The 27,286-nt window shown below is 38.0% G+C and overlaps 1 protein-coding gene across 1 annotated transcript in view; it reads left to right on the top strand.

The window, feature by feature from the left end:
- sema4gb (sema domain, immunoglobulin domain (Ig), transmembrane domain (TM) and short cytoplasmic domain, (semaphorin) 4Gb) overlaps positions 1-24,272 on the top strand; it is a 32,622-nt gene extending 8,350 nt beyond the window's left edge. The window contains exons 3-15 of the mRNA XM_051914542.1: positions 6,343-6,494; positions 6,590-6,652; positions 9,247-9,345; positions 9,447-9,537; positions 9,628-9,741; positions 10,177-10,331; positions 13,064-13,239; positions 15,031-15,169; positions 15,334-15,556; positions 15,923-16,038; positions 16,151-16,305; positions 18,647-18,708; positions 19,320-24,272. Of these exons, the coding sequence (XP_051770502.1) occupies positions 6,343-6,494; positions 6,590-6,652; positions 9,247-9,345; positions 9,447-9,537; positions 9,628-9,741; positions 10,177-10,331; positions 13,064-13,239; positions 15,031-15,169; positions 15,334-15,556; positions 15,923-16,038; positions 16,151-16,305; positions 18,647-18,708; positions 19,320-20,299 (2,525 nt within the window). The 3' untranslated portion in view covers positions 20,300-24,272. The remainder of the gene's footprint in view (positions 1-6,342; positions 6,495-6,589; positions 6,653-9,246; positions 9,346-9,446; positions 9,538-9,627; positions 9,742-10,176; positions 10,332-13,063; positions 13,240-15,030; positions 15,170-15,333; positions 15,557-15,922; positions 16,039-16,150; positions 16,306-18,646; positions 18,709-19,319) is intronic.
- Positions 24,273-27,286: the final 3,014 nt, after the last annotated feature.

The following is a 27,286-nucleotide window of genomic DNA, read 5'->3' as shown; positions in this document are numbered from 1 at the left end:
ATACCCCACATGTCATTTATTATAGCTTGTCAAGTTTGCCCCTATTTGTGTGTGAGCAAAAACACACCGAAGTTGTAACTTCTTCCTGAGTCTCTCCAATCCTCATTTTGGCTGCGTGAGATTCTCCAGCTTTGTTGTTGTTGAGCAACCGAAGCACAAGCTGTTAAAGCTCCGCCCTCTTCTGGAAATGGGGCCGGGAGCAGCAGCTCATTTGCATTTAAACAGCATGTTTTTGCATGCACTCAAAAATTGGTATTTACAACATGGTATAATAAATGATCTGTGAGGTATTTTGAGCTGAAACTTCACAGACACATTCTGGGGACATTTGAGACTTAAATTACATTGTGAAATAATAGGTCCCCTTTAAGACTAGTTTTGATTTCCTCTCCAACCCAAAACTAAATTTACCTGCTAAGAAATAATATTTAAAACATATGAATCTTTTCAAATTCTTTTTGTATTTTACATTGTGTCATAACTACGAAGTCACAATACTCAGCTATTTTTTTCTTTTTTTATTGTTCTTTTTTTTTTTTTTGTGGATTTGTTTATTCGTATTCTAACACAAAGTGTTATCCTTTTAAGACACTGTCAAGTTATTTTTAAAACTCATCTCGAGACCCCTGGATTCTGTTGTTATTATTGTCTTATTTTTTTATTTCTGTTGCATCTCATTTGGTAGCTCCACCCACTGTGAAAGCCCATTGGTCCAGAATTCCAGATTGCCTGTGATTGACAGCATTTTCACTTTCAGTGCAGACAGACAAATTACTAATCACTGGGAACTTGGTTCATGCTTGATTTGGACTCTGAACTCTCAGTGGTTGCCACATGGTTGATGATCAGTTCAGTGCCAAGAACTGGAACCAATCAATGACCATTATTGCTTTTTGGGCAAGATATTTATCAAAAGGTTGCTGAAGCAGAACTGCAGTAAGTTCACAGTAAGTCAATGATTTGAAATGAAAAACATCTATTAAATGTCAAGTTACATTTAATCATGTTTGTATAGTTACAGTTAATGTTTTCAAATATAAAACTTAGATTTCTTGAAATTGTTTTGATTAATGTCAATTTAACAGCCTGTGCAAACTTTCTGGGCTCATATTACATGGTTTTGGTACATAATAAAATACAGATCTCTATTAGTGTTAGTGTGTGCATTACTGTGAGATGTCCTGCTAATGGGATTGAATATATTTTGTAATCCTGGTAAAACTTGACCGTGGTTGTGTAATGTTGATCACGTCTGCAGCTGACTGTTCTCACCCGACAGTGTCAGTATTTATTTAGTCAGCGCTTGCCCCCTAGCAAACACGATTCCGATTGGACACAGGACCACTGTGGCTGCTCGCCCAAGTTTGTTTGGTCCAGGGTTGGCGTGAGTCAACAGTCAAGTCACACACACAGACAGATGCACGAAAATGCATCGGTTTGTAGCATGAGGTGAGAGCTGCAATACTTACCCACTGTAGTGTGTCCTTGGGCCATATACACACCCACCTACACACTGTCATATTTTCATGTCATATATTCATACTCACATATACTCTGTAAAAGAAGAATATGCTCCTATTTCAAGTTCATACAGACAAACACACCCATTGTGCACAATTTGCATATTACCGGCTTGGCACAAAGATTGTGTGGTTGAAACTTGGTTCAAGTCTTATAGGGAACAGTAAACAAACCACATAAACACACTGCTAGAACACAACAGGAGGCCTTGGGCGCTGTGTTGACTCTGCTCATAGATTTGTTCCCTCAGTGATGCACAGAGTCCGCCTGTTTTTATAGACTGGTGCGGTAGGGCAGTTAGTGTACTTATCTAGCAGCCCACAGGCTGTTTTTTCATGAGACTCATGTTTGCCATAATGTTAGGTTACGCCGTAACAGTTTCAAAAGAAAGTGGTTATTAGAAATTGCGTTCATTGAGTGTTACAAATAATTTGATGAATATTTATTTCATCATGTCATATTATTGTAATTTCTTTTGTTTAAGCCTAATGTGTGAACCCTCTTCCTGGTCCTCAAATTTTAAACCGAAATAAATGCAAATAGCCTAAAATAAATAACATAATTGTATTGTTTATTTAAGTATTGAGATTTACGCATAAAAAGAATGTAGTTAAAGACATTTCTTAACACAAAATATAATAATGACAGCAATAAACCATCACATCTTATTCTGCATATGAAAATATAAGCATGCAAAGCAGCAAGCTGTTATTGTCATAGAAAACAATATACTGTACATTGCAAGCTGATTTGCTGAAATGTCATTCCATTGTTTTTATTTCTAGCTTTAAACAGGGACTCTAGAGCTTCTGGACATATTTTTGTATTAATAATAATACATTTTATTTGTATAGCACCTTTTATACAAGAAATGCAGCTCAAAGTGCTTTACAGTAAAAAAACATTACAATAAGCATGAAAACAACTTAAAATACCATAATGAATGTAATATACATAATATGCATAACAAAAAATGGAAATGAAAACCAATAATAAAAGTAAACAATACAAAGAATGCCAGAAAATTTATTTGGTAGTTAAAAGTTAAAGTAAAATTAGCTTTCTTTTACAAATATTTAGCAAGCTGGCTTCCTTACTATCTATTGGTAATGTGCTCCATAACTTTGGGCCATAATTGACAAAGACGGCATCCCTCATTTTTTTTTTTTTTTTTTCGATTGTTAAAGGAATAGTTCACCCAAAAATAAACATTTCCCATGATTTACTCACCCTCAAGCCATCCTAGGTGTATATGACTATTTTCTTTCAGACGAACACAATCGGAGATATATTTAAAAATATCCTTAGTCCTCCAAGGTTTATAATGGTTGTGAATGGGGGGCCGCATTTTGAAGTCAAAAGTAATGCATCCATCCATAAAAAAAAGTAATCCATACGACTCCAGGGGGTTAATAAAGGCCTTCTGAAGCGAAGCGATGCGTTTTTGTAAGAAAAAAACTTTATAAAGTCAAATAACTAGCTTCCGGCGGATGACCGTACTCAGGATGCGCAAGTCAGTTTGTGGTGGAAGAGTATCCTTTGACTTGACGCACAACGTAATGACGAACGCAGAGGATAGAGCAAAACAAATCACCGGTCACAGATTAGAAGTCTAAAACGATAATTTTTAAAGAGAAATTTTAGAGGATTTCGATACAAGAGAAGAGGAGCTTAAATTTGTTGCACAGTCCTTTTTGTGGAAAGAAGATAGTCATATACACCTAGGATGGCTTGAGTAAATCATGGGATAATTTTCATTTTTGGGTGAACTATCCCTTTTTTTTTTCTTTTTTTTTTTATATTTTTATACTTTTAATACAAGGCAATTTTTACTGCTATTCTATCTTGCATTAATATGAAAAAAAAGATCATGAAGTCAAAAGAGAGACATGAAAGTAATGCCATGTTTGGGTTAAGCAGTCATTATACAAAATTATTTGACTACTCAGTGCCACGATTGACTAATTAGAATCAAGTATTCAAGAGACAAATGTGTCAGATGTACATAGCATAAGAGCTCTCTAATAATTGCCAAGCATGTACGTCCAAATTAATACTCTGCTGGCTTTCCCTTTTCCTGTAAATCCTATGTTGTTATTAAAGTGCAATACTGGTATGGCCGCAAATGTGTGTATGAGTGGCTGTGTGCGTACATGGTCCAAGGACACACAATGTGCTTGGAGCTCAAAGGCTTTTGTGTGATCTCTCAGTTTATCATCAGCTCTGCACTCATCACTGTGTGTTACAGTCACTATCTTTCTCTATCTACACAATGAGACACAAGGATTAACTACACACACAGAATGTCGTCACTTTGCCCGAGGTCTTAAATCGTGTTTGCATAACTTAATATTTTCTTTCCTGTTATGAGTAATATTAGCCTCTGGTCCTCTCACGCGCACAGCAGCCCGTAGGTCTGTTCCGACCTTTCTTTGATTGACAGTTTAGATCCTCATGGCCTTGACTTTTAGGTTTATACTGCAACTCATTCTCACACTAGCTCAAAACACTAGACCAGTACTGCTTGTTTGTACGTGTTTGATTCGCTAAAAAGAACCGGCTCACAAGATTCATTCATTAGGAAAGCGATCTACACCGTTTGCTCTATTTGCTTTTAGTTCTCTAAAAAGAACTGCTTCATAAGAGTCATTCGCTCAGGAATTTGACTAAACTGATTGCTCTGTATGCTTTTGATTCACCAAAAAGAACTGGCTCATAAGAGTCATTCATTTGGGAATCAGACTCCATTGGTTGCACTGTATGCTTTTGATTCATTAAAAATAATCGACTCAGTCATTCATTCAGGAATCAGACTACACTGGTTGTGCTGTATGTTTTTGATTCACTATAAAGAAATGGCTCACAAGAGGCATTTGATCTGGAATCGTATTACACTGGTTATGCTGTATGCTTTTGATTAGCTGAAAAAAAAAAAAAAAACAGATCACAAGAGTCACTTGTTTAGGAATTGGACTACACTGGATGCACTGGATGCTTTTGATTAACTAAAAAGAACCAGCTCACAAGAGTCATTTATTCGGGAATCAAACTACACTGGTTCCACTGTATAATTTTGGTTCACTGAAAGTCACAGTCATTCATTCAGGAATTAGACTACACTGGTTGTGCTATATGTTTTGATTTGCTAAAAAGAACCAGATCTCAAGACTCACTAATTTGGGAATCAGACTACACTTGTTGCACTGTATGCTTTTGATTCACCAAAAACAGCCGACTCACAAGAGTCATTTGTTCTGAATCGGACTACACGTTTGCTCTGTATGCTTTTGATTCACCAAAAAGAACTGGCTCATAAGTGTCATTCATTCGGGAATCAGACTACACTGGTTGCACTTTATGTTTTTGATTCACTAAAAATAATCGTCTCAGTCATTCATTCAGGAATCAGACTACACTGGTTGCACTATATGTTTTTGATTCACTAAAAATAATCAGATCACAAGAGCCGCTTGTTTGGTAATCATACACTGGTTGTGCTTTTTGCTTTTACTTCACTAAAAAGAACTGCTTCATAAGAGTCATTCACTCAGGAATTGGGCTAAACTGGTTGCTCTGTATGCTTTTGACTCACCAAAAAGAGCTGGCTCATAAGAGTCACTCATTTGGGAATCGGACTACACTGGTTGCTCTGTATGCTTTTGGCTCACCTGAAAAGAACCGACTCATTAGAGTCATTTGTTCTGTAATCAGAATACAGTAGTCAAACTATCTGTTTTGCATTGAAGATTCACTAGCGGTGTCTGTTAGAGTATTTTAGTACGGTGTTCCATCCACATTGCGGAAAAATGCAGGTGTGAGAACCATAACTGGTTCTCAATTCCCAACCCTAATAAGGTTGCTGAGATATTCTGAATGTTTTTGGCAAATTGCTATGCATTTGCAAGTGTGTTCTGTGTGATTTGATTGGATGGACCAATTCATGATTTCTGTCACAGCGTTTAACACATTTTAAACTATTTAAACTTTTAAACTTAATTTTCAAAAACGAAGACATTTTTTACTCAAAAATATGAAGGGGCACAAATCACTTTTAAGTTCCAAATCCTTTATATTCCATGCTTGGACACTGGATCCTGGATGTACTGTATATTGTTGCTGATGTAGACTGTAGCACGTGTATGGGGGCTGGGTGGTTTGAGAGGCAGGGGAAAGGCATTTGAGGGGTACCATGGTTGATATGTGGCCTAATACTGCCAAGTCTCATCAGTATAGCCCACCCGTCTCTCAGTATGGGGCAGCAAATCTCAGCATGCAGTGTTGTAGATGGGCAAAACAAATCCTTTTCTCTTCAGAATGTGCCTTGGTTTACTTTATGCCCTTAATTCGAGGAAGCAGACCACCCAAATAAGTCAATGGTGTTTTAATATTTACTTAATCATTGCACATAAAAACAGAAAGTGCTAAATTGACTATTCTTTTAGAACACCCGTTTTGATTTCTCTTTCCCTAACTCTTTTTATTGTGCCAACATTTCTCTTTTACAGTGAAATTAGATCTTAGATTAATGTGACAGTTTTGCCACATTAATGCAAATCATGCCATATATTCTCATGCTCCTCTTCTTCTTTCACCCACAAAGCTTTGTTTCATTATTCTGTTTCCATGGTCATGTTTTCTTTGTTGCCTTTTAGTTTATTCATAGGTTACGTTGAGAATTCAGCTCTCCATTCATTTCAGTCAAAAGATTTCCAATAATTGACAGAAGAGTGTATAGAGATATAAGTGGGTCTCTATGATGTTGACGCAATTTGGTCATGTTTGTCCCTGTTTTTCTAACTGGGTCTCTCTCTGCGTTGGCAGGACTGCTGGGTTGTAATCATTTCCATGGAGCTGCAGTGAACTACAGCTCTCTGTTACTGGAGGATGGGCCTGGGTTGCTGTATGTTGGGGCCAGAGAGGCCATTTACAAACTGGACACCGCTAACATCTCTGACACTAATATCTCTCTTTCTGTGAGTTTTGCCTCTGCTGCAATAAGTTTCTATATGTTTCACTCTACCTAATGCAGCTGAGCTTCTAATAGTTGTTGTCCATGTCTGTATAACAGCTGGAATGGGCAGCATCTGCTGAACAGAAGAAGCAATGCCTGAGCAAAGGAAAGAACAATCAGGTATTGCCATTCTTGATGTGTAGAATATCCTACCCTAAATCCCACAGTTCAACTCAAGTCAGGGAACAGACACTGGTAAAATATAATGTTTTAATTGCTTTGGATGAAAGTTTCTTCCAAATGTATTAGTGATGCACGATATATCAGCCACCATATCGGTATCGGCCGATATATGTTCATTTTTAATGTTATTGTTATTGGTCCGATAAGAAAATTTGGCCGATATATTAAAGCTAATAAATAATGGATTATTTCCTTAAGCTGAGACAGTCCAGATGACACAACTGTTCGCCATGATGGTTTTGAATTGCTTAAAATATGATTGAAATCACTTCAAAAAGGAAAATACAGTACAATGTACAGTGCAAGTCTGTCATATAGGCTACATAATATATGAGAACATTATAATTGTGTGCTTGGGACATGGCTGTTAATGGTGAGACTTTTGTTTTTGTAATCAGGATCTCAAAAATTATATACAAATTTTGATTTAGATTTATTGGCCAATGTATCGGTTATCAGCTTTCAAATATAAAGAATTATCGGTTATTGGTATCGGCCAAAATTGTAATATCGGTGCATCCCTATACAGTTTATAAATGGAAAACCACATCGGAAGTGCTGTATATCACAAACATATGTACTTTTTTGTGATATACAGGTATAAAGGCCCGTTCACAACAAAGACGATAACTATAAAGATAACGATAAAGATATCAAAATTAAAGAATAGTAGAGTTCACACCACAACTATAGCTATATCTGCACCAATAAACAATATCGTTGGAGAATCGTTTCAGAATTTTTTTTCCTGCTTAGTTCACTTTAAAATGAAAATTACCCCAAGCTTTACTCACCCTCAAGCCATTTTAGGTGTATTTGACTTTATTCTTTCTGATAAACACAATCGGAGTTATATTAATAAATGTCCTGACATGTACAAGCTTTATAATGGCAGTGAACGGGACCAACGAGTATGAAGCTCAAGAAAGTGCATTCATTCATGAAGAACGACTCCAGGGGGGTTAATAAAGGCCTTCTGAAGCGAAGTGATGCTTTTGTGTAAGAAAAATATCCATATTTAATAAGTTATGAAGTAAAATATCTAGCTTCTGCCAGACCGCCTTCCATATTTAATTTATGAACTTTTTTCGTAATTTGAATACGGAAGGCGTAGGACGTAGCGTAAGCTTTTTGAACTGCAAGAGGCATTACAAAAAATAGATATTTTACTTCATAACTTGTAATAAAGCTTTTATTAACCCCTCGGAGCTGTGTGGAGTACGTTTTTGATGGATGGATGCACTTTCTTGAGCTTCATACTCGTTGGTCCCGTTCACTGCCATTATAAAGCTTGTACGTGTCAGGACATTTATTAATCTAACTCAGATTGTGTTCATCAGAAAGAAGAAAGTCATATACACCTAGGATGACTTGAGAGTGAGAAAATCTTGGGGTAATTTTCATTTTAAAGTGAACTAATCCTTTAAAGGGTTAGTTCACCCAAAAATGAAAATAATGTCATTTATTACTCACCCTAATGGCGTTCCACACTCGTAAGACCTTCGTTAATCTTCGGAACACAAATTAAGATATTTTTGTTTAAATCCGATGGCTCCGTGAGGCCTACATAGGGAGCAATGACATTTCCTCTCTCAAGATACATTAATGTACTAAAAACATATTTAAATCAGTTCATGTGAGTACAGTGGTTCAATATTAATATTATAACGAGAATATTTTTGGTGTGCCAAAAAAACAAAATAACGACTTATTATAGTGATGGCCGATTTCAAAACACTGCTTCATTAAGCTTCGGAGCGTTATGAATCAGCATGTCGAATCATGATTCGGATCGCTTGTCAAACCGCCAAACTGCTGAAATCACATGACTTTGGCGCTCCGAACCGCTGATTCGACACGCTGATTCATAACGCTCCGAAGCTTCATGAAGCAGTGTTTTGAAATTGGCCATCACTATATAAGTCGTTAGTTTTTTTTTTTTTGCTGGCTATGGAGGCCTCACTGAGCCATCGGATTTCAACAAAAATATCTTAATTTGTGTTCCGAAGATTAACGAAGGTCTTAAGGGTGTGGAACGCCATTAGGGTGAGTAATTAATGACAGAATTTTCATTTTTGGGTGAACTAACCCTTTAAGAGTGTAGGAAACCACGTATCACATGCTCAGAAGTTGATTGTTAATTCTTGTGTGCAGACAATACAAAACAAGATTCACACTGATTTTCATGACAAAGTCAAAATGAATGGTGGTTCTGATGTAAAAAAGGCAAGAGTGAGATGAAGTATAGATTATGGTGACATGAATATAATGCTGTTTTAAAAATGATGTTTAAAAATGTAAGCTGGAACATAAGAGTTTTGCCAACAAGAATAATAAAAACATATATTTTTTTATCATTATAGTATTTGAATGACATTTCAGTATTATTGAAATACATTAATGGTTTTAATTAATATTTAATTCATAATGAGTTTTTTATTTTTAAAAGTCTGCTTATGGTACTGCATAATGTACCTGTATTCTTGGAAAAATTGGTGTTTTACAATAATTTCTTGTTTGTTCCATCAAAGACTGAATGCTACAATCACGTGCGATTCCTGGACAGATACAACGACACTCATCTGTACACCTGCGGGACGCATGCCTTCAGACCACGCTGTGCTTACATAGTGAGATGTTTACTGCTCTCATTCTGTCCGTCATATTGCAAAGGAATTATTATTGTGAATGTTTTAAGTTCTGTTATAATATATCTCCCTGTTTTTGTCAGGATGTGGCACGCTTCACCTTTGTGCGTTTTGAGGAGGGAAAGGAGAAATGTCCTTATGACCCTACAAAGGGCTACACTGGATTTATGATAGGTACATGATTTGGATTCATAACTTTATTTCATAACTTGCATGTTTCTTCTTCTGTATATTCTTTCAATTGACTATAATTTGCCTTTACAGATGGTGAGATGTACTCTGCATCTCAGTATGAGTTTCGTAACATCCCTGATATACGACGCAACTTTCCTTTCCCAAATTTGCGGACAGACGATTCCCCAACAAGATGGCTGCTGGGTTAGTTGAACATTTTTACAAAAATAGAATGTGAATGGAGTTTGCCTGTGCAATCATGTTGCTAGGGCGTCGCTATGGGATTGCTAAGGTGTTCTGACTGAGTGGTTGCTATTGCTTGTATTCTGGATGGTTGTTTACTGGCCTAAGTCAAATCTGTTAATGGAAAAATAACTCACTGTATCATCACCAGGCAAAGAAAAGAAAAATAATAGCACACTTGCCTTAGAAAGCATCACTAATAATTCAATAATTTTAGGCAATTTGTATTCAATAAAAAGTAAGAACTATGATTAAAAGGAACAGTAGAGATTCACTATTTTTTAATCAATAAAGACTGTACTTTGAAACTTCTCACAGACACAATAAGATCTATAAGGCTCATAATTGGTCCATTGTGGTGTGGGCAGCAGCTAATGCTGATGTTTTTTCTCGTAGAGTCAGATTTTGTCGGCTCAGCTTTACTCAGAGAGAGCATCAACAGCTCCATCGGGGATGATGACAAACTCTACTTCTTCTTCACGGAGAGGAACACAGAACCGACGGCTTACTCCAGCCAGACCAAAGTGGCCAGGGTGGCCCGTGTGTGTAAAGTAAGAGCCGGGTTTGGGATTTATCTTGAGTTGAGCTTAACTGTTGATCTGTATTTTTCAAATCTGGTTTTCAAACTTACATTAACCAAACATTTTCACTCCTATGTACAGACTCCTAAGTACAGTCCATAACACCACCAGGCTGACCTCATCTCTCCACACGTTTCTGGAGGTTCTGTGGTTTTGCCACTGTTGCCGGGCAGATAAAGCCCCACTACCCGAACTAGCTCTCTCGCTCGCTTTCTTTCTCCCACACATGCTCTCCCACCTGCATTACTCTCATCTCATTTAGCTTCTTCATTGTGCTCAGATAAACCACCCTACAGTTTCCCCTCACCGTTATATCTTCATTTATTTCACGCCTGCATTCACTCTGCAGCTAAAACTTCACAGCTCTGGGAAGCAGGTCAGGTCCCTTACTGTTTGACTTACTGAGTTAGGAAGGAAAGAAGCTCCAGTCCAAAGTAGGCCACACTACACAGTACACACACACATTCATATGCATGATTACACACATGTGCTTGTACACACACATGTTTATACACTACAGTTCAAAAGTTTGAGGTTGGTAATGTTTTTGAAAGAAGTCTCTTATGCTTACAAAGACTGCATTTATTTGATTAGAGATACAGTAAAAACAGTAATATTGTGAAATATTATTGCAATTTAAAAGAACTGTTTTCTATTTTAATGTAATTTATTACTGTGATGGCACAGCTGAATTCTCAGCATCATTACTCCAGTCTTCAGTGTCACATGATCATTCAGAAACCATTCTAATATGCTGATTTGGTGCTCAAGAAAGTTTTCTTATTATTATCAATGTTGAAAACAGTTTAACATTTTTGTGGAAACTGATACATCTTTGATGAATAGAAAGTTCAAAAGAACAGCATTTGTTTGAAATAGAAATCTTTTGTAACATTATGAATGTCTTCACTGTCACTTTTACTGTCAATAAATAGAAATATTAATTTATTTTTAAAAAAGCCTTACTGACCCCAAACTTTTGAACAGTAACACAAAAATATTCAAGATAACCTACTCAAAATGTTTTAGTAACTAGTTCCATTTTTTTTTTAGTTCCAGTTTAGTAGTTAACTCAATAAAATTAATGTTCTTACTCTAAACTTAAATAGATGAGTTACTTTGGGTTAAAAACTCCAACTCAGCTCCAATAAACAAGTTTTGGTGCAAGTTCACCAATTTTCTAGATGTTGTTTAATATTAGTTCAATTTGTCTTCTAAGTGTAGACAACTCTTACTTATTATACTATAAAAAATCTTTTGCGTTTCGTTCAGTGGGTGAGAAATTATTTTAATTAAGCAGCATCTAAGTTTACCAAGGGGAACACTGATCACCCTAACAGTGATTTAGCACAAAACAACAATAAAAGTTAATCAAAAGCACTAATTCCTTCTGCAAACTAAGTAGTGTCACCATAAGTCATCATGCTGTGAAAAAATACTAACTTAAAATGTTAAGTTGCAAGGGATTATGGATTATTCATCAGCCACAAACCACAGTAGCAGATGCATGAAGTTTATAGTGCTTAGCCAGAGAAAATTCACAAAATTAATATTTGCAAAAGTACACAATTAAGGTTCAAATAGCACTTATAAGATAAAGTAAACGTTGCTTTACAGTGTTTATACATCATAAATACATTTCATATTAATTAAGAAAATATTTCCCATCAAATTAACAAGCCATGCTTTTCTGTGATAATGGCAGTAATGAGCAGGGGGGAATTATTCTGCCCCAGATGTCTTCCTCAGGACTGAGCATTAGCGGTCAAACTGAGCATGCTCAGTAGCCTTCATGAGCAAACTTAACATTGTACATTCTCTCTGTTGTTTCTCTACATTTTAACTACAATATAATTTTTTTATAGCCAGTGTGCACAAGTCCATTAGAAATAAAAAGAATAAAAGTTGAAATGCTCAATATCATGACTGTATTGCTGTTTATTTGGGAAAAATTGCCATTTTCAGTGACACATAAATCTGATACATGTATCATGTGACAGCATTGCTGATAACCTTTGTTATGGAGAAACTATACAAAAGGATCTATTTTCTTTCCTCTCTGCTGTCTATTTCAGCCATCTCAGTTCTGGTCTTTCTTCCTCCCGAATGAATGTGAACTGACACCACAATTAGCCTGAAGGTCCCTGTGTTACTACTAGAGCCTGATGGAGCCTGTTTCTGAGCAGAATGCTGTTAGGACAGCTTTTTGTGCCCACAACTGTGTCATTTCAAGCTGAATGTTTAACTCAGGAGAGTTTAACACATCGGAGCTTGGTGCATTTCAGCTGTGAACTACTCTCAAGTGTATATGTGAATTATGCAAAAAGCCATGGGCTGGATTGATAGAAATCAACCAGATTATGAAAATATGATTTTCCCATCTCAGTGTACCTCTGATTTGACATTTGGAGTGTGACGCAGAGCTACATAATCATAATTTGTCATTTAAACCCAATTATGTCACATCTCATTAGATAGTAAGATGGGGTGATAATACGTTTGTTATTTGTTAATATTTTTACAGCTACATTAGTGTGACTCATTCCCCTGAGGAGACTGCTTTCAAAGAACTACAGACTATGCATAATACATTTGCATATTGTGACATTCTTACTGCTCTATTGAGTTAATAAAAATGAGCAATACTTTTAATTGTGATGTAATGTGTTATGATTTTCATATCAGTTGTTTCTTGTTCACAGGGGGACATTGGAGGGCAGAAGACTCTTCAGAGGAAGTGGACATCCTTTCTCAAGGCCAGGCTGGTGTGCGCCATCCCTGATTATGAGCTTCAATTCAACGTCCTTCGCAGTGTTTTTGTCGCCGAGGGAAGTGACGTACATGACAGTGTCTTTTATGGCATTTTTGGACTTGAGTGGTGAGAAAATTCACTTAGGCAGAATATAAGATTTGATTGTGAACCCGTAACAGGTTTTGGGCCATTCAAAACGGAATTGAGCATGCCTTTGAAATTCCAATTCAGTTTCTAGATAGATAGATACAGTAGATAGAAGTTTTATGCATTTCGTAGTTTCAACTTGGTTTTCTACATCAATAACTTTGGCACCACATTGATTTTATATCAAATTTAAGGCTGCAGTTAAACATAAGCCTTCAGTTTTAATGGGTTGAAATGTTTTACAGTGTGTGAGAGGGGTGCTGCAGTCTCATTAAATGTGATGTGAACAGAAGCAGCATTAATCCTCTAGCATGTGACCCTGTTATCTTCATTCTCAGAGGTTTTTTGACTGAAGGATTTTAGCATGAGAGCCCATCTCTAAATATTCCCATGTGCTTTCCTCGCTATAGCAGGAACACTGACGATAGGACACAGGGCACTGGGCCAGTATTTGAATTGGCAGAATCAAAAGAGAGAGAGCGTGTATGCAGAGTCATGCTATATTAAATTGTCCTTTAAATGTCTACAGACTAGTTGGGGACCAGATTCTCCCATCAAACCCGTTTCCAGGTAGTAAACAGGACAGAGCACTGAGTGGCAAACCCTTTATCGTCCTGAAGGGAGTAATAACATCAGTATTTCATTCTGAGGTTTTCTAGTGTTATGTCCCACAGGGACAAAAACTGCAACCGGTTTGTTTCTGTGCTTTTGTGCTTTAGACGCTCTGCCTTTCTCCATATATATAGAGATTCAGGGACTGTCATTTGTAAATTTAGACAACATTGCTAGAAATGTGACAGGTTGATTTTTTCTTTATCCTTTACACACAGACAACTTAGTAAATAATTCACTCAGTTTGCCCAGCAGCAAATCTTTGATTTGGTCTTTTAGCAATGTTTGCAATGATGGTGTCACTGGAACTCAGGATAACAACCTTAGTGTTTATTTACAGTAGAATTATTAAAGAAATATCTGCGAAATGCTGATGATTTACCATAGAGAACAATTTTGACTTAAAACATTGCATACAGTAATGTCGAAGTAAACAGACTAGAAATACACATTAAAATGCACATTGTTTTGAAATTCTAGACACTTACAGGGTTAGTTCACCCCAAAATGAAAATTCTGTCATTTATTACTCACCCTCATGCCGTTCCATACCCGTAAGACCTTCGTTAATCTTCGGAACGCAAATTGAGATATTTTTGTTTAAATCCGATGGCTCTGTGAGGCCTACATAGGGAGCAATGACATTTCCTCTCTCAAGATCCATAAAGGTACTAAAAACATATTTAAATCAGTTCATGTGAGTACAGTGGTTCAATATTAATATTATAAAGCGACGAGAATATTTTTGGTGCACCAAAAAAAACTAAATAACGAATTATTTAGTGATGGCCGATTTCAAAACACTGCTTCAGGAAGCTTCGGAGCATAAATGAATCAGCGTGTCGAATCCGCAATTAATAAATATATGAGCTTCACATTTCTGCTTTTAACTCTTTAAAATATTTTACTTCCATTGTAGTTGTATGACTTAAAATGATAATATAATTATAATAAAAAAATGTATAAATTGAGGCACAAATCAAAATGATTTTCTCTGGTAATTTACATTTACTTTACATTTATATATTCAGCAGATGCTTTTATCCAAAGTGACTTACAAATGAGGAGTACATTAGTGATTCACAAGAAGTACTAGCAATAAAACAAAGTCGCATTAATCCAAAATTCCTTCAATCTCTTCCTCTTTCTCATTGCCAGGAGAAATGTTAAGATGTCTGCAGTTTGTCAGTATTCTCTCAGAGATGTCCAGACAGCTTTTGATGGGCCTTACATGGAACTGCAGGACTCCAAATGGAGGGAGTACACTGGGAAAGTTCCGGATCCGAGGCCTGGCTCGGTGAGATGCACTAAATCAAAATAGCCCCATAAACTCCCTCCTTCTAGTATCTGTTGTTCAAAAACTGTAGGACAGCTCTTTGGGTATTGAATTGAAGTCTTGCATCGTTTCTATTTTCACTCTTTTGTGAACTGTTATATAACAGTGCCATTCTTTCTCTTCAGTGTATAACTGATCAGCATCGTGCCCTGCTCATAAATTCCTCCCGGGATCTCCCTGACAACATACTGAATTTTGTACGGAAACACCCTTTAATGTCCAGACAAATCCAGCCAGTGGGAGGACGTCCTCTTTTGCTCCAGAGGAGCGCGGACTACACCAAGATGGCTGTACAACAGGTTGTGGGTTTGGATGGACTCATTTATGACATGCTCTTCATTGGAACAGGTGCCTAAGGGTCGATTTTTCTTTATTAGGCATTGTTTTGATATTAAGATTAAAAATATATTTTTGATTTTGATATTAAGATTATAAAATGTTGAGGTTGGTAAAAAAGCTGTATTTATTTGATAAAAAAAATACTGTAAAAAATGTAATATTGTGTTCTATTTTAATATATTTTAACATGTAATTTATTCCTGTGATGGAAAACAGTATTTATTTGAAATAGAAAACTTTTTTTGTCTTTACTGTCATGCTTACTGAATAAAGGCATAATTTTCTTTTTTAAAAATGTTACTGACCCCAAACTTTGAAACCGTTTGTATGTTTGGGTTCTTTACTTGAAACTTTTTTGTGTGTGCTTCTCTCCAGATGAAGGCTGGTTACACAGGGCTGTAAAGATCAGAGACCGTGTGCACATCATTGAGGAGCTTCAACTGTTTGAAGAGAAGCAACCGATCAATAACATGGTGATATCACAAAAACAGGTAACCCATTATACACCTAGCAACTGTTAAAAATCAGCATTAAATCCAAGCGTACAATACAAACACTTGTGTATCCCAAAAAAATCTCAGGATGTGCACTTTTGTTCAACAGAACAGTATCTATGTGAGCGCCCCCTCTGGACTGGTGCAAGTACCCCTGTCATCCTGTGAGCGCTACACCTCCTGTTATGACTGTGTGTTTGCACGAGACCCACTCTGTGGCTGGGATGGAAGAACATGTGCTGAGATAGCATCTTACGCTAACAGGTAAAATCAGACATTTTGTGTTTTCAATAACACAATGTACTATGTACCAGAGTCCAAAAGTAATTTTTTGCTATAATCGTCAATGGCAGGTGATTTTAGAAATATTACTAGGGATGCACAGTATAACGGCACCATATCAGATACCAGCCTTTTTTATATCACCAGTACTGGATTTTTATAGGATGATATTGGATATATAATTGTCTCTGCTTAAGATTATAATTCAAACAGTATACATTTTTCTATAGCAGATTTTAAAAATGAATATTTATATTTATTGGATATTATTGGATTTTATGCTATATAATGTTGTTATGCCTAAATTAAAGGCACAACATGTAAGATGTTTGGATTAAAATATCCAAAAACCACTGGAACAGTGTTATATATTTTGTTGTCTTGTGTACGTACATTATCCCAGATGTTTCCAAGAATGTTTAAATTCAGAGAAATAATCAATTTTAACCAGGTCATGGACCATGTCCGTGCGTCGCCTATCAATGACATTATCCCCGCGTTACCCTCGATTTCCGGTTTTATTTTGTAGAAACCATGAAAACATATTTATATATAACATTTAATATATTATATGTTTTATTAGACAAGGGAACAACTGCTTGGATACATTTATAGACAGAAAACTAATCATTGTTATTTAGCTCAACAAGTTTAGTCTTAACAGTAATACAGCATTCTCTGTCATATAATATGTTTTAATATATTAATATAATATTCTAATATCGATCTAGCTTACTGCAGGGTGCGACAAGTGTCTCATAGCAGCCAATGAGTGAACGCACAGAGTAACGTTATAACATTTTCAACACACTCAAATGTATCTCATATGATAAACAGTGCTGCGTTACCCCCATATACTGTAAAAAAATATGGACGACGCCCCTTCACTCTCATCCATTGTAGTAACTGAAGCCGCCAGTGTGTCAATATGGCGCTGACATCTTGAGTCTCGAGATGAACGTGGAGCCCGAGTCTGCCCAGTAGTGAGCACGAAGTGGAGCCGCAATATCAAAGTCCTGCCCAAACTCAGAAGAACTTATTATTTCGGTGTGAAATAAACAGTTATGGAAATGTAGAAATTGAAGTTAAAGCTCCAGTCACCTCACGAAAATCCAGAAGAAAGTCTGTTGGCGCCTCAGTGACTACTTCACTCAGAGAAGCTGTCAACCTCAGCTGTCAATCATGACGTCACGCCACCGTTTTTATAGCATCAAATAACTAACTAAAACCAAACTTATTTAAAGAACGAACACTTGAACTAACACCAGCGTGATAAAAACTGCCTAATATGACAGAAATTGTCTTTGGAAAAAGAATATTTGAAGTGTAATTTAATTGTTTAGGTCGTCTCCCGTCCCACTGGAAAACATGGAGAGGGCGGGGTTTATGACCTATACTGCTTCCAGCCACCTGGGGGCGATCAAGACACTTTGGCTTCAGTTTTCAGGACTCGTGTGGCACGCTTGGTCAGAGATTGTATATAATAGGGAGATAAGAGGGTCTGTATCTCTTACCATTGGAGAAAGAGTAACGGCTAACTTAATCACGTGCGGCACCTCTCAGCCTATCGTGTAATGGCAGTGACATCAGTCGCAACATTCGCTAGTCTGCCTTCTCTTGAAAAAATACATTTTCATCAAGCTAAAATCTACATGTAGTTCCCAACGAAAGTATTGTTTAGTGTAAAACATGCTGAAGATTAGCAAACAGACTGTTGATTAATTAAATGATTAGCTATTTCCCCACAAAAGCTGTTTAATCAGCATAGTGAAGCCTCTCATCCATTGACACCCATTCAAAAAACAGCCTCTTGTCTTCTTCCCTGCGTACCGCCAGGGGTGTAGCGTTAGCATTAGCCGTTACGCTTTTTTGGCTAAAGGTTGCAGGCTTGCCTTCCAGTGGCTTTGGCAGTGGATTTAGCTGTTAATGTGTTGCATATGTATGATAAACATTGCAGGTCAGTCTCCTTCTCTTAATCAAAATAAACAAGTCACAAATGAGGAATATTGAGAAATAAACAACTTTGGGTGTCTCAGATAAACCTCTGATGGTAAATTTTCCTCTAATATAAAAGTGGTTAGAAGACGTGCATCAACGTGCATCAGATTATTGTTCTTATAATGCGATTTAAACCATGTAATGTTACAGTTCCTATTAAGTTACCAGCCAACTGTGGAGTAAAGCGTTTTATTTTCTGGCTTAAACCAATTTTAACTCCTATTTGGCTCTTGGTGAGTGTTAATTTTTAGACCCAGTGTCCAAAACACATTTGCAGTATGTTCTGCATGCTTCGATTAATGGCTTTGATATGTGTTTCTTGTAGGTCCAGTCTCATCCAGGACATCCAGATGGGACGCAGAGGCTGTAGTAATATTACAAGTGATGGTGTGTTTGCATGTAAATTATTTCTGAGCAGCCTAGACAGGTGACAAATTTATGGCGCTTTTCCACTGTGTGGTGCGACTGGGCTAGGCTCGGTGCAGCACGGCTCGCCTTACTTTCGTTTGCTTTTCCACTGCAGTCCACCGCTTCAAATTAGGTGGGATTATAGACTGACCGTATAGTTGCGCCGCCTCTACTGCCGTGGATCCGCTCCTCGGCTACCAACAAGTCTGCACCTTGTCTACTGACCATGATACAACCACGACGGTCGTTTAAAGCATGTTGTTTAAAAAAAAGTCACACGCACAAATGATACTGCGGTGGCTGTTACTGACTATTTAAATCTAGCGGGTTTTTGTGTCTCATGTTTCAAATCCAGTGACGCTGGTAGTGACGATTCTCTCGGACCAATCAGTGATCTGCAGTGTTTACACGTCACATTTAGTATAGGTAGGCACGCTTGGAACCTCCACCGAGGTGGTACTATTTAAGCAAGCTGTACCACGCAGTGGACAAGCACCAAAAAGTGAGCCGTACTGAGCTGTACCGAACCGTACCATGCAGTGGAAAAGCTCCATAAGAGTAGAGTAATAATGTATCTTACGCTTTGCTAGGTTTCGTCTTGCATCGGACACGTGCAGTGATGGCAGGAGATGATGTGCTGTTACAGTGTGAGATTCGTTCTAACCTGGCCACCCCTCACTGGACCCTGAATGGTCAGCAGCTACAGGGTTACGGCGTAGACTTCGGCTACCGCACGGGCAATGATGGCCTTCTCATCATTGGTACTCAAAACCAGCAGAGTGGACACTACCGCTGTTACGCAGTGGAGAATGGCGTCTGGGTTCCCGTTCGCAGTTATGTGGTTAGAGTGCAACCAGTTCCGCCTCCTGCATCACATCTCTCAGGAAGCCCGACGGCTCTACCCGAAAGTTTCTTCACCACCACAACTGCGCCAACTCCGAGTCCTTCCAGTGGACCTGTTGAGCAGATCCTGTCACCCCCACCGGCCCTGTTGCCTTCTGGGCCGGAGTTCCAGACCTACAGGCACATGGAGGCCATGTATATCTCTCTGGTGGCTGTACTCGGTGGGCTTTGTCTGGTACTAACGGTGGTCCTGCTGTATGTTAGCTTCTGTGCACACAACTCTCCCAATGCCAGAAAGTACTCCCAGCAAGCTCTGTCCATAACCACAGCAACCGAAAGAAAGAGGAGCTCGCACTTTGAGCTCAAAACCATCTCTAGCCACTGCAATGGCCGAACGGAGGGGCGTAGCAGAGCGACGTCAAGAGACGGAGAGTTTCTACAGATCGTTCCAGCGGACATCCAGACCACGCCGAGTGAGGAGCCTCCACCCGCGCCACCACTTCCTATGCCACCGCCCCTGCCCGACTCGGAATACGCCAACGGACTGTCGGCCACGTTGCCCAGCATGCTAAGAAAGATGAACGGGAACAGCTATGTGCTCCTGAGGCAGACGGACTCAGAAATGACGTCTCCGCTTTACCACTCCTTCACTGAGGAGCTCAACAAGATTCTAGAAAAGAGGAAACACACACAGCTGGACATCCAACCAGATGAGAGCTCAGTGTAGCATGAGATCACACCATTACTATATCGCCCCCTTGTGGTGTGGAGGCTTACATTTTGTATAAGACCTAAGAGAGCTGTGTTGTGAAGTTCTTCATAGAGTCTTGATATACAACTTATTGGCTTTTTGGCACCTTTGAGAATCCTCTCATGATTTTTTTGAAAGTACATTCGTGAAAATGTTTATGAGTTGTTGTTTTTTTTTTTTTCTAATTTACTTCAGGCCTACTGATTAAATTTAGTAGATGTCAACTGTAGCTAAAGACTCCTAGACTGTGGACCTCGGAGTGTAAAAAACACAAGAGGAACTTCACGCAAGACTGAATTTGGTTAAGTTTGGTACAGTTTCATTTTAAAAGGAGAATTAAGAGTCTTCAGAACACTGTCCAAAGACTTTCTCAGAAAAGCAATGCATATTTGTACATAACATGCAGACGTTTACAGATTTTTTTTTTTTTTTTTTGCCTAATTGCACCTGATGTAAATAACACTGACCCTAAATAACAGAAGGAGTTTGGGTTTTGAGACTGTTGGCAACATTTCATGAGTGTGAGGGCACATGTTCTTGAGTTTTGGACTTTTCAGCAACACAATTTCACAGTAGATTGCAGTCAGATTGCAGGAGCAGGGAGTGTTAGCACATGCATCATTGAGATCTGCGGATACAGAGGTGGTCATTTTCAGAGTCACTCAGCTGTAGGGCTCGACGCCTCTTTCAGGGATGAGTTGTGTTTCTCTTTGGCAGTGTGTCAGATGGAGTGAATGCATCTCGGAATGGAAGAATCACTCTGTCTGATGCATGATTTCCTTGTCAAATGCTGTCCAGCCTTGACAGCATATGCTTTTTTATGTTTGAATGAAGCAAGAGATGCCTACACAACAAATGGCAGGACCTTTGAAGTTTAGTTGGAAGATAATGAGTTTGCATTCAATTCATTTACTGCATTTAGCATGATAATATGTGCCTGGTTAATTCATTTATTTAAAATTTCAGACATAGATGTTTTTTTTATTAGGGCTGTCAATAAATTATTTGTTGTAATTTAGAACAATTAATTGAATAGTGTATCTGATACACTATCATTCAAAAGTTTGGATTCAGTCATTTTTTAAAAGGTTTTGAAAGAAGTCTCTAATGCTCATCAAGGCTGCATTTATTTGATCAAAAAATACAGTAAAAACAGTAATATTGTGAAGTATTATTGCAATTTAAAATAACTGTTTTCTATTTTAATGTGTTTTAAAATGTAATTTATTCTTGTGATGGCAAAGAAGCCATTATGTCAGTCTTCAGTGTCACGATCCTTCAGAAATCATTCTAATTTGCTGATTTGCTGCTCAAGAAACATTTCCTATTATTATCAATGTTGCTAATGTAGTGATCAGCAGGCAGACATGAGGGCAGACACCCCCCATTACATCAATAGTCCCCTTTAATCTGCCAAAATGAAAAGCACAGGACCCCAAAAATCGCACCTTCAAGAGAAGATCCACAAACAAAGAAATAGATGGACTTGTAGTTCAGCCTGCAAAGACAATCACCCTGACCATTTGTGCAAAGGAAGAATGATGACATTAGCATGTCATTGAGCAGACTAATCCTATCACCATTTTGCCCTATTGTTCACCCCCGTCCCTCAGTCAGGTTTGCCACGTGGCTTAAAGTCACAAAGGACATAAAAAGACACACAGTAGACAAAATGGAGCAAATCTTCTCCATTTCTATTAACAGAACTGTATATACTCAATGAGTGTTGTTTGTGTACATGCAAAATATACAAACTTACCTATTAAGGTATACATGAATGCATAGGTAGCTCAACATAACCCAGTGATGTTTGGACTTTATGTAGGGGTGTAATGGTACACACTACTCACGGTTCGGTACGTACCTCGGTTTTGAAGTCACGGTTCAGAACGGTTTTCGGTACAGCAGGTGGAGAGAAAACTAAACATAAAATTGCTTTTTTTTTTATTAAACAGTGGTTTACTGAACAAATTGTGTTGAATGAAATTATAACTAAAAGTTTCTTAAGGATAAAAAAGTTATCTTTGCTAATGGTATAAACTATGTAGGGAGCCCTTACTTGAACATTATGCTACTATAATATTAATGGTTAATAACTGAGCCCAAACTATTAGCCTAAATTCAATTGCTTTTTATTTTTAGATAAAATAATCAACACTCAATTAACAAATTGTATGCAAACATGTAAACTGCACCTAAGGCAGTTTTTGCATTAACTTCTAAATGTTTTTACTCCAATTCGTTGTTAAAATATAATCATTTCTAGTGGTTGTCATTTTCATGACAGTTTAATATAAACATACATTAAATAATAAAGACATCACTAAAAGGTTAAGTAAAATATAATGATTATATAGGCTAATACAGTGCATATATTAAGCGAAAGAGTTATTCCGCCATTGAAACACTGATTGAGCGATTACAAGAGATATGACCGTTTCAGTACGTTGTACTGTATTTTTCAACATACCTTCAGATGTTATTTCATGTTTATTCTGTAACTAGTATTAAAGAGGAAGAGATGATCGCGTTCACTCGCGCTCCGTGCTCGTGCTGCCGGTTGAACTGGAGCGCCTGTACAGTGATCTGTCACGCCGCATCAGAGAGCGTCAAAATGGCATTTTCTGTTTGAATTTCATGATTTGGTCGACAGAATTTGAAGGATGACACTTTGTTTCTTATCGAAAGTAACAGAACGCAGAGCTTATTGCGATTATTGGGGGTTAGGCTACAATGTTGCAATGTAATGCTTCGGTACACACGAACCGAAAGCCCTGTACCGAAACGGTTCGGTACGAATACGTGTACCGTTACACCCCTAACTTTATGTTTTCAGCACAATGCCTAGGTTAATCTGAAATTGGTTTGGAAAGTGAATTATGCATAGGAAAAACCTTAAAGACATTGTTCTAAACATGAACTTTAAGCTATGCAAATGAACCTCATGCAAGAGAGGGGCCATCCAGTGGCCACCTCTGACTGCATCATCCAATCAAAACACTGGATCTGAAAGGTGCCAATTTGCATTTCCCTCCTTCTCGGGACAGATTAAAAGGCTTGTCTCTTAGACAAAGAATTGTTCCAGTTGGGTTGCTGCAGTTGCCCATTCTGGTTCCAGGTTCCAGTTCCTGTTCCAGTTCCGGTTCAAGGTTCCGGTCCCAAGATGTGCTAAGCTAAGTCCAACTCTATGGAGTTGTGAAGTTGCTCTCTCAAGACTCTGAAGCTCTAAAGAGAGAAATAAGGAAGTGAATTTGGGGAGTTTGAAAACTGCAACGGAGACAACGATGACAAGATTAGCCCCCCATCTTCAAAATATCTTCTGCACCAAATTCAAAATCCTCTCATCAGAGATCCTCCAGATTTGCATGTTCTGCACTGATTTCAGTCTAAAGATCTGCGTGTTCCAGAGAATAAGGATCATCTGCACAGACATCAGAACCTTCAAGGCTTCTTCTTCTGCATGTTCCAGGAAAAGGACCTTCTCTGTGCTCCAGGCGTTCAACGTTCAAAAGTACTTCGGTTCAAGGCTGTGAAATGGATTCCAAGTCCTTTCTTCGCACTGCACCGCTGCCCAGCTCAACAAGTGGAAGACGTCACCCTCGGATTCAGCACGACCAGGCAGACGTAATATCACTTACCAAACCTCTTTCCAGAGACCTTGGCATTAGTGTATATTGTCAGTATATGATTATCTAATTGCATTAGATTTTGCATATCTGATGTCAGTTAATAACAAATAATCTCTCGGTTTATTTGTTGAATTCAGAATAAGGTTTACCTTATTTCTTCTAGAGAAACTACAGTTTATCTTTCTATAAGATTAACTTGTAACTGCCATAATAACATCCAACTCATTCACTTGCATTTATCAGTCTTTCTGCACTTTATCCATTCAGTAGTTTTTAGTTACTCTTGTCTATCCTTTTGTTAATAAAATCCATTTATTACACTTGTGTCTTCCTTGTGTTGATAATACAGTAAGAGGCTCCACAAGTTACTATCTCACAAATCTTTCAGATTGTTCAGATGACGAACTTCTTCCAATTTATATAATTGTAATTCAGTCAACAATCTTCCATGATTGTTCTTTATTGTCAAGGTGAGACTCCTTGGCTGGTGCCCCGAAATATTGGAAGGAATCATCTTACTCAATATTAATATTAATACAAAATATTCATATTAATATTTAAGACCATAAATAACTAAATTTGTGGTGCCCTCGTGTGAGGGTAGTCCAAAATCACTACATTTGTGGCATTCGTGGCAGACGGATTTTATATTATATATTTCATAATATAATAAATGGCAGAAAGGCAAAAATTGAACATATAAACGGATTTCGACAGCTGTGTATATGCCATCGAATTCTGCTCCCCCACCCAATGAGGTTCTAATATTTATCAAACTGGCTCACTCTCGCACTTTCTGATGGCCTTGTGGACAGTGTGCTGACACGTGGTGCAGTTGCGTACAAAGAATCCAAAGAACGGATTTCGACAGCTGTATATTTGCCGTTGAATTCTGGAAGGCTCAGCCAGTTTGATAAATATTAGAACCTCATGGGGTTAAACGGAATCCGACGGCAAAATATACAACTGTCGAAATCTGCTAACCCCCCTCCCCCCTCCCCCATATGATGAGAGATACACTTAAAACATCTATCCTGTGTGTGGATGGAGTTTAACTAGCATCAGTTTAAATGTTTATTTTTTGCCTTGCTGCCATTCATTATATTATATTACGAAATATGTTGACAGGAAGCAAAATTGGAGAGAGAAGTCAGACAGGATCCGGAAAAGCCCATGAGGCAGGACTCGAACTCAGGATTCCTGCATGGTGCATAACAGCACCAGATGTCAGCACACTGTCCACAAGGCTATCGGGAACTGTTATTACATGTTATTTTGTTTAGTTGTCTAATGCTTTGTTTTCAGAGTCAGAATCGTGATCTGTATTAAAAAACAAACATGTTATTTGAGATTCTGACAAAATGTTCTATTCAATGTTATAAATCTATTTATAAATGTTTAAAATGTTATTAAAAATATTTCTTTTAAATTAATTCATTGTGTAAAAAAAATTGTTTGAAATTGATTCATGAAGACTCGTTTCGTCCAGAGATTTTTAACGAATCTCTATTAAGTACATTTTAAAAGTCACTGGTCACCACTTACTGGCATAACAATGTAATACAATCTTTATTTGAAGCGTAACATTAGTTTCAAAGGTCATTTACTCATTTTGATCACTGCTGCAAAATCGGTGTTTATATCTGGCCAGGGTCTGCTAAAATCATTGTTGCGAGGTGGTTCTTTGCATTTTACACTGGGGTTATTTACCCCACATTATTTAGTTTCTTGGATCTGCACTATTCCCTTCAAAGCAAACAAACCAGTGCTCCTTTATTTGTTGCTTAGTGACGGTTGTGTTTAAGTAAGCCAGAAATGTGCAGGTGCTGCTCAATTCGGTTATATTTAATTTCATATTGACTTGAGTTGAGTATGTTGTGTATGTGGGACAGAATCCGACGGCAAAATATACAGCTGTTGCCCGAAACACTGTAGCGTCTGGATAGATCCGGCTAGTCAATCAACGTTGGACATTTCAGAATGCTTTTAGCCTCCTGAACTGTGCATGTAAATCACGAATCGGCTCCGGCAAGTCCGGGACCAATTGCCCCATTGGCACCTTTGTTACCCCAGTAAAGAAAAACAGAACATATTCTCACCAGCTCCAGAGACTTCAAAGAGTCACCCTGGTGGGACTAAAGGTGATATGGTCACAGACACTGGCCACAACCCCAATACACACACACATACAGACACTCACAAACACGCATGGAGATTGTGAATGTACATTTATCCTCCAAATATGACTGTGCCAATATGTACCCGTCGCTGTATTTAAAGGTGCATGTATTTATCCCTAGTATATAAGCTTAGCTATGACTGTAGTTGTATTAGTTTTCTTCTAAACGATAAAACTCAAGTATAAACTGTATCTCACCTTTTATGTCTTTGCCATCTGACAAGTTTGGTCTCATTGTAAAGCTTTCGTTATGCTCTAATTGAAAATGTATGTCACATGACTGTAAAATGCATTCTTCTATTTTTAATGGTACTTTGAAGAAAATGTACTCAGATCGGACACTTCGCAAACCATGCAAATTAGGTCATAAATGGAGACAAAGAAAGAGTTTGCCCGCCAAAATCGCACCCTCATCATTGGCTGATGTATCCCAGGAGGCGTTCTGGCCTGTTGTCCTTAAAACACAACGACACGCATCTCTCATTGTCTCTCGATTGTCTCTCGCCATTTAACACACGTCTCTCCCGGACGTCTCGGCGACCGCGCTTCCATCACGCGCCCCCTCTCTTCGGGACGACCATCTTTTGGCAACAAGTTTCTTTGTCAAACCCTCTTCATCCGTCGCCCTAAGTCTTCACTCTTCATCGCCTAGGAGACGGACTCTTTTTCTTTCTTTTCCGGTTATCTTACTCTTAAGTTAAACCCTTGTTTGAAAATCCCGCCGAAGAAAACCTTCTCGGAAAAGGACCAATCGCTTCAGCCGCACGCACCGAAACTCCTGCAGAAACACGAAACGACCACAGCACCTGAACCTATGCAAGTATAGAACCATTCTTTCCAAAGCGTTTTAAGCTCGATGTGTAAGCTGAGTTTCCTTGCTGGCTCTCAAAGGTTTTAACTGTTAGTAAGTTGCCATTCCTTTGATCACCTCTGTTTTCTTGACTTTACTTTCGCTTTCTATATATGTGTATTGTTTGTGTATGTTTAGTAGTATAGCCTCTGTATCCGTAGTTTCATATATTAAATACATTATATTCATGCTCGATTGTTTTTTTTTTGCTCATGCAACAAACCCAGGTCACTTTAACGTTTCGATCCAGTATCCTTGCTTTACGCATTGATGCTAGAATAGGAAGTCTTTCTCGTGGCCAGAGA

Source organism: Ctenopharyngodon idella, chromosome 12, assembly GCF_019924925.1.
Source record: "Ctenopharyngodon idella isolate HZGC_01 chromosome 12, HZGC01, whole genome shotgun sequence".
Lineage (NCBI taxonomy): Eukaryota > Metazoa > Chordata > Actinopteri > Cypriniformes > Xenocyprididae > Ctenopharyngodon > Ctenopharyngodon idella.
Note: the sequence above shows the minus strand (reverse complement) of the source record. Positions and strands in the feature narration are given on the sequence as shown.